Source organism: Palaemon carinicauda, chromosome 5 (assembly GCF_036898095.1).
Source record: "Palaemon carinicauda isolate YSFRI2023 chromosome 5, ASM3689809v2, whole genome shotgun sequence".
NCBI classification, from domain to species: Eukaryota; Metazoa; Arthropoda; class Malacostraca; order Decapoda; family Palaemonidae; genus Palaemon; species Palaemon carinicauda.
Window position 1 is genome coordinate 76,095,439 of NC_090729.1, and position 12,500 is coordinate 76,107,938.

General features: G+C 37.5%; 1 protein-coding gene across 1 annotated transcript in view; it reads right to left on the reverse strand.

The window, feature by feature from the left end:
• Window positions 1-12,500, reverse strand: part of LOC137641343 (uncharacterized) — a 33,029-nt gene that overhangs the window by 14,825 nt on the left and 5,704 nt on the right. The window contains exons 6-9 of the mRNA XM_068373804.1: window positions 12,143-12,409; window positions 10,559-10,690; window positions 2,044-2,175; window positions 133-252 (exon numbers count right to left, since the gene is read on the reverse strand). Coding sequence (XP_068229905.1) covers window positions 133-252; window positions 2,044-2,175; window positions 10,559-10,690; window positions 12,143-12,409 — 651 coding nt within the window. The remainder of the gene's footprint in view (window positions 1-132; window positions 253-2,043; window positions 2,176-10,558; window positions 10,691-12,142; window positions 12,410-12,500) is intronic.

Sequence of the window (12,500 nt, forward strand, 5' to 3'; positions counted from 1 at the left end):
GAAAAGTTGCAGCGCCCAAAGGAACTAACAAGTTTGAGCGGGACTCGATCCGCAGTCTGGCGATCACCAGTCAGGGACATTACCACATAGACCACCACAATAAAGGTATATAATGGGAACTTATAAGCTTACCTCCAGCACAGGGATCTTCTCGACCAGATGAACACTTTCCTGTCACAGCGTTGCAAGTTCCGCCCACACAGTGATTACATCTCTGTAGACAGTTCACTCCCCAGGCACCAGGATCACAATCTGAAAAGTGGAAAAAAGGGGTTTGTTTACAAGACCACGATACTACCGCTAGAGAGTTATGTGGTCCTTTGACTGGTCAGACAGTACTGCATTGGATCCTTCTCTCTAGTTACGGTTCACTTTCCCTTTGCCTACACAGACACCGAATAATCTGGCCTATTCTTTACAGATTCTCCTCTGTCCTCATTCACCTGACAATGCTTGTTTCCTTTCCTCACTGGGCTATTTTCCCTGTTGGGGCCACTGGGCTTATAGCATCTTGCTTTTCAGACTAGGGTTGTAGCAAGTAGTAGTAGTAATAATAATAATAATAATAATAATATTATGCAAAGCTATTGTTTTCCTCTATCAATTTTTCCTTATTTAAAACAATTTGCCACATGGGAAACAAGTTAAAATAATAAAAACTATAGAATTAAAAAAACAAACCTAGCCTGGTTTCCTCACTAAACGACCTGGAACTGACATCGTCAACATATACAACCAAACAAAACTTCGTGATGCCAGCATACATTTGATATATATTAGAAATATCTACCAAATTGAAATTTGAATAATTACTCAAAAGTATCCATAAAATATACCATTCACAAATAGCTGAATATATTAATACTAGTGTACGCGACCCATCCAAAATGACTGTCAAATATTTAGATGGATGTGCACACACGCACACACGCATAATATTCATGAATTCTTACGTACATGAATTCAAGAGAAGTTGAAGTCTTATTATCATTATTACTAGCTAAGCTACAACCCTAGTTAGAAAAGCAGGATGCTATAAGCCCAACGGCTCCAACAGGGAAAATAGGCCAGAGAGGGAAGGAAATAAGGAAATAAATAAGCTGTAAGGGAAGTAAACTTTTGAAATTCTATCGACCCAGCTACCCTATTAGTAAGATCATCCCACAACTTGGTCCCAACTGGAATAAAACTTCTAGAATACTCCATAGTATTGAGCCTCATTATGGAGAAGGCCTGACTATTAGAACTAACTGCATGTCCAGTAATACGAACAGGCTGGAACTGTCCGGGAAGATGTGTGTAAAGGTTGGTAAGAATTATGAAAAATCTTATGCAACATTCAGCATAACGAACTAATTGAACGACGGTGCCAGAGATTAATATTAATATCTTCAGCGTATTTCATAAGGCGTATTATGTGATCGTAAGTATGCAAAGGATATTATTATTATTATTATTATTATTATTATTATTATTATTATTATTATTATTATTATTATTATTATTACTCGCTAAGCTACAACCCTAGTTGGAAAAGCAGGATGAGCCCCAACAAGGAAAAAACCCTAGTGAGGAAAGGAAACAAGGAAAAATGGAATATTTTAAGAAAGGTAACAACATTAAAATGAAGTTCAGAGCGACTTTTCAGAATAATAATAATAAAAAAAATAAAATTACCATTATTGCACAATTTTCTATGTTGTTTCTCTTCCTCTTTTTATTTTCAAGTCTTTATAGTTTATAAGAGAAAGATATATTTTAATGTCATTATCGTTCTTAAACTTCTCTTGTAGTTTTTCATTATTTCCTTTCCTCACTGGGCTATTTTCCCTGTTGGGACACTTGGCTTATAGCGATCTGCTTTTCCAACCAGGGTTCTAGCTTAACAAGTGATAATAATAATAATAATAATAATAATAATAATAATAATAATAATAATAATAATAATAATAATGTGATCGTGGGTAGATAATGGACGTTAGTTCGAAGCGGCTTTTAAGAATGAAAAAAAAAATAGATAAATAAAAATGAAAATAAAATTACCTTCATCGCACAAGTAGCCTTTCTTGCCTGGAGCGCACGAACATCCGTATGGAGAAGGTAAACAGATCTGTATATAACTTGTTACCTCTAGTTTTCTGGTACACGAGTCGAGGATTTGGTCGCCTTGACATGCTGTCAGAAAGGGAGAGAAACGAGGAATTGGTTACTAGTGATTCTCACTTATAATTAGATCACAAAAAGAGAAAGGACACACGGTTGAAATCACAAGACTTAGAACATGGGGCAAATCAGGTATAGAAAGTACAAGCGTCTGTGAAGTATTGTAATCCACAAAAAAAGAAAGGAGACAAGGTTAAAATCACAAGGCTTAGAACATGGAACAGATCAGATATAGAAAGTTCAAGCGTCTGTGAAGTATTGTAATCCACAAGAAAAAGAAAGGAGACCAGGTTAAAATCACAAGGCTTAGAACATGGGGCAGATCAGGTATAAAAAGTTCAAGCGTCTGTGAAGTATTGTAATCCACAAAAAAGAAAGGAGACCAGGTTAAAATCACAAGGCTTAGAACATGGGGCAGATCAGGTATAGAAAGTTCAAGCGTCTGTGAAGTATTGTAATCCACAAAAAAAAAAAGGAGAACAGGTTAAAATCACAACGCTTAGAACATGGGGCAGATCAGGTATAGAAAGTTCAAGCGCCTGTGAAGTATTGTAAGCCACAAAAAAGAAAGGAGACAAGGTTGAAATCACAAGGCTTAGAACATGGGGCAGATCAGGTATAGAAAGTTCAAGCGTCTGTGAAGTATTGTAATCCACAAAAAAGAAAGGAGACAAGGTTAAAATCACAAGGCTTAGAACATGGGGCAGATCAGGTATAGAAAGTTCAAGCGTCTGTGAAGTATTGTAATCCAGAAAAAAGAAAGGAGACAAGGTTGAAATCACAAGGCTTAGAGCATGGGGCAAATCAGATATAGAAAGTCCAAGCATCTGTGAAGTATTGTAATCCACAAAAAAAAAGGAGACCAGGTTAAAATCACAAGGCTTAGAACATGGGGCAGATCAGGTATAGAAAGTCCAAGCGTCTGTGAAGTATTGTAATCCACAAAAAAGAAAGGAGACAAGGTTAAAGTCACAAGCTTAGAACGTGGAACAGATCAGGTATAGAAAATCCAAGCATCTGTGAAGTACTGTAATCCACAAAAAAAGAAAGGAGACCAGGTTAAAGTCACAAGGCTTAGAACGTGGAACAGATCAGGTATAGAAAATTCAAGCGTCTGTGAAGTATTGTAATCCACAAAAAGAGAAAGGAGACACGGTTGAAATCACAATGCTTAGAACATGGGGCAAATCAGGTATAGAAAGTACAAACGTCTGTGAAGTATTGTAATCCACAAAAAAAGAAAGGAGACAAGGTTAAAATCACAAGGCTTAGAACATGGAACAGATCAGATATAGAAAGTTCAAGCGTCTGTGAAGTATTGTAATCCACAAGAAAAAGAAAGGAGACCAGGTTAAAATCACAAGGCTTAGAACATGGGGCAGATCAGGTATAGAAAGTTCAAGCGCCTGTGAAGTATTGTAATCCACAAAAAAGAAAGGAGACAAGGTTGAAATCACAAGGCTTAGAACATGGGGCAGATCAGATATAGAAAGTTCAAGTGTCTGTGAAGTATTGTAATCCACAAAAAAGAAAGGAGACCAGGTTAAAATCAGAAGGCTTAGAAAATGGGGCAGATCAGGTATAGAAAGTTCAAGCGTCTGTGAAATATTTTGTAATCCACAAGAAAAAGAAAGGAGACCAGGTTAAAATCACAAGGCTTAGAACATGGGGCAGATCAGGTATAGAAAGTTCAAGCGTCTGTGAAGTATTGTAATCCACAAAAAAGAAAGGAGACCACGTTAAAATCACAAGGCTTAGAACATGGAGCAGATCAGGTATAGAAAGTTCAAGCGTCTGTGAAGTATTGTAATCCAGAAAAAAGAAAGGAGACAAGGTTGAAATCACAAGGCTTAGAACATGGGGCAGATCAGATATAGAAAGTTCAAGCGTGTGTGAAGTATTGTAATCCAGAAAAAAGAAAGGAGACCAGGTTAAAATCACAAGGCTTAGAACATGGAGCAGATCAGGTTTAGAAAGTTCAAGCGTCTGTGAAGTATTGTAATCCACAAGAAAAAGAAAGGAGACCAGGTTAAAATCACAAGGCTTAGAACATGGGGCAGATCAGGTATAGAAAGTTCAAGCGTCTGTGAAGTATTGTAATCCACAAAAAAGAAAGGAGACAAGGTTGAAATCACAAGGCTTAGAACATGGGGCAGATCAGGTATAGAAAGTTCAAGCGTTTGTGAAGTATTGTAATCCACAAAAAAGAAAGGAGACAAGGTTGAAATCACAAGGCTTAGAACATGGGGCAAATCAGATATAGAAAGTCCAAGCATCTGTGAAGTATTGTAATCCACAAAAAAGAAAGGAGACCAGGTTAAAATCACAAGGCTTAGAACATGGGGCAGATCAAGTATAGAAAGTCCAAGCGTCTGTGAAGTATTGTAATCCACAAAAAAGAAAGGAGATAAGGTTAAAGTCACAAGCTTAGAACGTGGAACAGATCAGGTATAGAAAATCCAAGCATCTGTGAAGTACTGTAATCCACAAAAAAAGAAAGGAGACCAGGTTAAAGTCACAAGGCTTAGAACGTGGAACAGATCAGGTATAGAAAGTTCAAGCATCTGTGAAGTATTATAATCCACAAAAAAAGAAAGGAGACACGGTTGAAATCACAATGCTTAGAACATGGGGCAAATCAGGTATAGAAAGTACAAGCGTCTGTGAAGTATTGTAATCCACAAAAAAAGAAAGGAGACAAGGTTAAAATCACAAGGCTTAGAACATGGAACAGATCAGATATAGAAAGTTCAAGCGTCTGTGAAGTATTGTAATCCACAAGAAAAAGAAAGGAGACCAGGTTAAAATCACAAGGCTTAGAACATGGGGCAGATCAGGTATAGAAAGTTCAAGCGCCTGTGAAGTATTGTAATCCACAAAAAAGAAAGGAGACAAGGTTGAAATCACAAGGCTTAGAACATGGGGCAGATCAGATATAGAAAGTTCAAGTGTCTGTGAAGTATTGTAATCCACAAAAAAGAAAGGAGACCAGGTTAAAATCAGAAGGCTTAGAAAATGGGGCAGATCAGGTATAGAAAGTTCAAGCGTCTGTGAAATATTTTGTAATCCACAAGAAAAAGAAAGGAGACCAGGTTAAAATCACAAGGCTTAGAACATGGGGCAGATCAGGTATAGAAAGTTCAAGCGTCTGTGAAGTATTGTAATCCACAAAAAAGAAAGGAGACCACGTTAAAATCACAAGGCTTAGAACATGGAGCAGATCAGGTATAGAAAGTTCAAGCGTCTGTGAAGTATTGTAATCCAGAAAAAAGAAAGGAGACAAGGTTGAAATCACAAGGCTTAGAACATGGGGCAGATCAGATATAGAAAGTTCAAGCGTGTGTGAAGTATTGTAATCCAGAAAAAAGAAAGGAGACCAGGTTAAAATCACAAGGCTTAGAACATGGGGCAGATCAGGTTTAGAAAGTTCAAGCGTCTGTGAAGTATTGTAATCCACAAGAAAAAGAAAGGAGACCAGGTTAAAATCACAAGGCTTAGAACATGGGGCAGATCAGGTATAGAAAGTTCAAGCGTCTGTGAAGTATTGTAATCCACAAAAAAGAAAGGAGACAAGGTTGAAATCACAAGGCTTAGAACATGGGGCAGATCAGGTATAGAAAGTTCAAGCGTTTGTGAAGTATTGTAATCCACAAAAAAGAAAGGAGACCAGGTTAAAATCACAAGGCTTAGAACATAGGGCAGATCAGGTATAGAAAGTTCAAGCATCTGTGAAGTATTGTAATCCAGAAAAAAGAAAGGAGACAAGGTTGAAATCACAAGGCTTAGAACATGGGGCAAATCAGATATAGAAAGTCCAAGCATCTGTGAAGTATTGTAATCCACAAAAAAGAAAGGAGACCAGGTTAAAATCACAAGGCTTAGAACATGGGGCAGATCAAGTATAGAAAGTCCAAGCGTCTGTGAAGTATTGTAATCCACAAAAAAGAAAGGAGATAAGGTTAAAGTCACAAGCTTAGAACGTGGAACAGATCAGGTATAGAAAATCCAAGCATCTGTGAAGTACTGTAATCCACAAAAAAAGAAAGGAGACCAGGTTAAAGTCACAAGGCTTAGAACGTGGAACAGATCAGGTATAGAAAGTTCAAGCATCTGTGAAGTATTATAATCCACAAAAAAAGAAAGGAGACACGGTTGAAATCACAATGCTTAGAACATGGGGCAAATCAGGTATAGAAAGTACAAGCGTCTGTGAAGTATTGTAATCCACAAAAAAAGAAAGGAGACAAGGTTAAAATCACAAGGCTTAGAACATGGAACAGATCATATATAGAAAGTTCAAGCGTCTGTGAAGTATTGTAATCCACAAGAAAAAGAAAGGAGACCAGGTTAAAATCACAAGGCTTAGAACATGGGGCAGATCAGGTATAGAAAGTTCAAGCGCCTGTGAAGTATTGTAATCCACAAAAAAGAAAGGAGACAAGGTTGAAATCACAAGGCTTAGAACATGGGGCAGATCAGATATAAAAAGTTCAAGTGTCTGTGAAGTATTGTAATCCACAAAAAAGAAAGGAGACCAGGTTAAAATCACAAGGCTTAGAACATGGGGCAGATCAGGTATAGAAAGTTCAAGCGTCTGTGAAGTATTGTAATCCACAAGAAAAAGAAAGGAGGCCAGGTTAAAATCACAAGGCTTAGAACATGGGGCAGATCAGGTATAGAAAGTTCAAGCGTCTGTGAAGTATTGTAATCCACAAGAAAAAGAAAGGAGACCAGGTTAAAATCACAAGGCTTAGAACATGGAGCAGATCAGGTATAGAAAGTTCAAGCGTCTGTGAAGTATTGTAATCCAGAAAAAAGAAAGGAGACAAGGTTGAAATCACAAGGCTTAGAACATGGGGCAGATCAGATATAGAAAGTTCAAGCGTCTGTGAAGTATTGTAATCCAGAAAAAAGAAAGTAGACCAGGTTAAAATCACAAGGCTTAGAACATGGGGCAGATCAGGTATAGAAAATTCAAGCGTCTGTGAAGTATTGTAATCCACAAGAAAAAGAAAGGAGACCAGGTTAAAATCACAAGGCTTAGAACATGGGGCAGATCAGGTATAGAAAGTTCAAGCGTCTGTGAAGTATTGTAATCCATAAAAAAGAAAGGAGACAAGGTTGAAATCACAAGGCTAAGAACATGGGGCAGATCAGGTATAGAAAGTTCAAGCGTTTGTGAAGTATTGTAATCCAGAAAAAAGAAAGGAGACCAGGTTAAAATCACAAGGCTTAGAACATGGGGCAGATCAGGTATAGAAAGTTCAAGCATCTGTGAAGTATTGTAATCCAGAAAAAAGAAAGAAGACAAGGTTGAAATCACAAGGCTTAGAACATGGGGCAAATCAGATATAGAAAGTCCAAGCATCTGTGAAGTATTGTAATCCACAAAAAAGAAAGGAGACCAGGTTAAAATCACAAGGCTTAGAACATGGGGCAAATCAGATATAGAAAGTCCAAGCATCTGTGAAGTATTGTAATCCACAAAAAAGAAAGGAGACCAGGTTAAAATCACAAGGCTTAGAACATGGGGCAGATCAGGTATAGAAAGTCCAAGTGTCTGTGAAGTATTGTAATCCACAAAAAAGAAAGGAGACAAGGTTAAAGTCACAAGCTTAGAACGTGGAACAGATCAGGTATAGAAAATCCAAGCATCTGTGAAGTACTATAATCCACAAAAAAAGAAAGGAGACCAGGTTAAAGTCACAAGGCTTAGAACGTGGAACAGATCAGGTATAGAAAGTTCAAGCATCTGTAAAGTATTGTAATCCACAAAAAAGAAAGGAGACACGGTTGAAATCACAAGGCTTAGAACATGGGGCAAATCAGGTATAGAAAGTACAAGCATCTGTGAAGTATTGTAATCCACAAAAAAAGAAAGGAGACCAGGTTAAAATCACAAGGCTTAGAACATGGAACAGATCAGATATAGAAAGTTCAAGCGTCTGTGAAGTATTGTAATCCACAAGAAAAAGAAAGGAGACCAGGTTAAAATCACAAGGCTTAGAACATGGGGCAGATCAGGTATAGAAAGTTCAAGCGCCTGTGAAGTATTGTAATCCACAAAAAAGAAAGGAGACAAGGTTGAAATCACAAGGCTTAGAACATGGGGCAGATCAGATATAGAAAGTTCAAGCGTCTGTGAAGTATTGTAATCCACAAAAAAGAAAGGAGACCAGGTTAAAATCACAAGGCTTAGAACATGGGGCAGATCAGGTATAGAAAGTTCAAGCGTCTGTGAAGTATTGTAATCCACAAGAAAAAGAAAGGAGACCAGGTTAAAATCACAAGGCTTAGAACATGGGGCAGATCAGGTATAGAAAGTTCAAGCGTCTGTGAAGTATTGTAATCCACAAGAAAAAGAAAGGAGACCAGGTTAAAATCACAAGGCTTAGAACATGGGGCAGATCAGGTATAGAAAGTTCAAGCGTCTGTGAAGTATTGTAATCCACAAAAAAGAAAGGAGACAAGGTTGAAATCACAAGGCTTAGAACATGGGGCAGATCAGATATAGAAAGTTCAAGCGTCTGTGAAGTATTGTAATCCAGAAAAAAGAAAGGAGACCAGGTTAAAATCACAAGGCTTAGAACATGGGGCAGATCAGGTATAGAAAGTTCAAGCGTCTGTGAAGTATTGTAATCCACAAGAAAAAGAAAGGAGACCAGGTTAAAATCACAAGGCTTAGAACATGGGGCAGATCAGGTATAGAAAGTTCAAGCGTCTGTGAAGTATTGTAATCCACAAGAAAAAGAAAGGAGACCAGGTTGAAATCACAAGGCTTAGAACATGGGGCAGATCAGGTATAGAAAGTTCAAGCGTCTGTGAAGTATTGTAATCCACAAAAAAGAAAGGAGACAAGGTTGAAATCACAGGGCTTAGAACATGGGGCAGATCAGGTATAGAAAGTTCAAGCGTCTGTGAAGTATTGTAATCCACAAAAAAGAAAGGAGACAAGGTTAAAATCACAAGGCTTAGAACATGGAGCAGATCAGGTATAGAAAGACCAAGCGTCTGTGAAGTATTGTAACCACAAAAAAGAAAGGAGACCATGTTAAAGTCACAAGCTTAGAACGTGGAACAGATCAGGTATAGAAAGTCCAAGCATCTGTGAAGTATTGTAATCCACAAGAAAAAGAAAGGAGACCAGGTTAAAATCACAAGGCTTAGAACATGGGGCAGATCAGGTATAGAAAGTTCAAGCGTCTGTGAAGTATTGTAATCCACAAAAAAGAAAGGAGACCAGGTTGAAATCACAGGGCTTAGAACATGGGGCAGATCGGGTATAGAAAGTTCAAGCGTCTGTGAAGTATTGTAATCCACAAGAAAAAGAAAGGAGACCAGGTTAAAATCACAAGGCTTAGAACATGGGGCAGATTAGGTATAGAAAGTTCAAGCGTCTGTGAAGTATTGTAATCCCCAAAAAAGAAAGGACACAAGGTTGAAATCACAGGGCTTAGAACATGGGGCAGATCAGGTATAGAAAGTTCAAGCGTCTGTGAAGTATTGTAATCCACAAAAAAGAAAGGAGACAAGGTTAAAATCACAAGGCTTAGAACATGGAGCAGATCAGGTATAGAAAGACCAAGCGTCTGTGAAGTATTGTAACCACAAAAAAGAAAGGAGACCAGGTTAAAGTCACAAGCTTAGAACGTGGAACAGATCAGGTATAGAAAGTCCAAGCATCTGTGAAGTATTGTAATCCACAAGAAAAAGAAAGGAGACCAGGTTAAAATCACAAGGCTTAGAACATGGGGCAGATCAGGTATAGAAAGTTCAAGCGTCTGTGAAGTATTGTAATCCACAAAAAAGAAAGGAGACAAGGTTGAAATCACAGGGCTTAGAACATGGGGCAGATCAGGTATAGAAAGTTCAAGCGTCTGTGAAGTATTGTAATCCACAAAAAAGAAAGGAGACAAGGTTAAAATCACAAGGCTTAGAACATGGAGCAGATCAGGTATAGAAAGACCAAGCGTCTGTGAAGTATTGTAACCACAAAAAAGAAAGGAGACCAGGTTAAAGTCACAAGCTTAGAACGTGGAACAGATCAGGTATAGAAAGTCCAAGCATCTGTGAAGTATTGTAATCCACAAGAAAAAGAAAGGAGACCAGGTTGAAATCACAAGGTTTAGAACATGGAGCAGATCAGGTATAGAGATTACAACCGTTTGTGAAGTATTGTAATACACACACAAAAAAAAAAAAAAAAAGGAGACAAGGTTAAAACCAAAAGGCTTAGAACATGGAGCAGATTAAGTATAGAAAGTCCAAGCGTATGTGAAGTATTGTAACCCACAAACTCCAGCTACAATGGCAATACAAGAGTCATTTAATAAACAGACATCTCCTGTAACTCGTCTGGTTGAAGTGAAGCTGAGGAAAACATATAAGACCTCACCTTCTTCACACAATTCCCCTTTCAATCCAGGAGGACAGACACATTTTCCAGTCTTGGCATCACAAATACCTCCGTGCATGCAATCGGGGCACCAAAGGCTGCATAGGTCGCCATACCTGTTGGCTGGGCATTCTGTAGCACAAAGACCGAGAAAAGGAAGACAGTATTTGAGCAATTTCATGGATATCATTGAAAACTATGACACATACATACACATTTCATATATATAATTCATTAAATGTCATGTAGTTCATCTATTTCCTCATTTCATTTCCTCACTGGGCTATCTTTTCTGTCTTGGAGTCCTTGGTCTTATAGCATCTTGCTTTTCCGACTAGGGTTATAGCTTAGCAAGTGATAATAATAATAATAATAATAATAATAATAATAATAATAATAATAATAATAATAATCTGCATCTGTTTCTATGAAATGTTAGCTCCATATATTCTTTGTGTACTTCTGTACTTCTTTGAAAAAAAAAATTGACTGGATTAATGACATAAATTTGGTCTACTGAAATCATGCGAGAGGCAAACACTCTTTCAATGTTGTTTGGCTATGAAATCGAAATGCTTATGAAACTGATAAAATACATTCCTTTTTTATTTTATTTGCGTTTTGTGCAGGCCCACACTACATCCTGGAAAAATCTACATTCATAATGATCGATTTATTTTGTTAATGATGGCGTTAATTAACGAATTGTTTTCTTTTTGGCTAAAAGATGGGTTCAGATTTGTAATGCTAAGTTGCCTTAAGATGCTAAACTGGCAACACTGGGCTCTGTGTCTTCTGTAAATTTGTATCAGGGTTTCCATAAGAGGTTTAAGAAAACATAAAGATTGAAATAATGTCCCAACTTTTCTGCGGACCACCAATTTCTTTTTTTTTTTTCACGTACCACCAGTGGTCCTTGGACCGCGGACCACCAATTTTTTTTTTCACGTACCACCAGTGGTCCTTGGACCGCGGACCACCAATTTTTTTTTTTTCACGTACCACCAGTGGTCCTTGGACCGCGGACCACCAATTTTTTTTTCACGTACCACCAGTGGTCCTTGGACCGTGGACCACCAATTTTTTTTTCACGTACCACCAGTGGTCCTTGGACCACCGGATGGCACCCGTGGTTCTGGAATATAGATACTCTATTGTATAAGTCAACAATATCATGTACTATGCATTAGGTTCCATTACTTAAATAGACGTCAATAGCTTATAAAAACTATACTCATATATATTAACATACACAATTTTCCGTGTATTTCTGATAAATAAAATAGCCCACAATGTATGAAAAATTAAATTGATCTAGCTTTCGAAAGGACCATCTCCCTTCCTCTTCAGAAAACAAATGGTTGAAAGAAAAGGTACAAAAGGGCTCGTAAAAAAAAAGAAAAAACTGTTACGGTGGTTTTTTATACTTACGAACCTTACTGTATTTCTTTTTAAAAAATTTGTAAGCATTTGTTTTCTGAAGAGGAAGGGAGATGGTCCCCTCGAAAGCTAAATAAATTTATTTTTTTTTCTTTTCATACATTGTGGGTTATTTTCTTCAATACTCATATACGTAATTCTTACCTCTCCTAATGATCACAACTGCACACTCTCTTGAAAATCCTGGTATGTTATTATCCATTTCGAATAAATAGACACCAGACTCCTTCGTCTTATCGTATGGTACAATTAGTTTTGATTCGTCAGTCATGTTAATCTTCTCGTAGGGTTTTTTTGGATCTTGATTATGACGCCATGTCATTTGGGTCAAATTGAGAGGTTTCCTAAATTCAATGACGACATCATCTTCCCTATTCACCGTGATTGTCAGTTTCTTTGCCGGTGATCTGCCTATCATAGCACAAAAAAAATTTGTTTTTATTAGTTTTGAAGATTTCTTTTATACTAGCCATGAAAAAACATCAGTTGAAAATAAAATGAA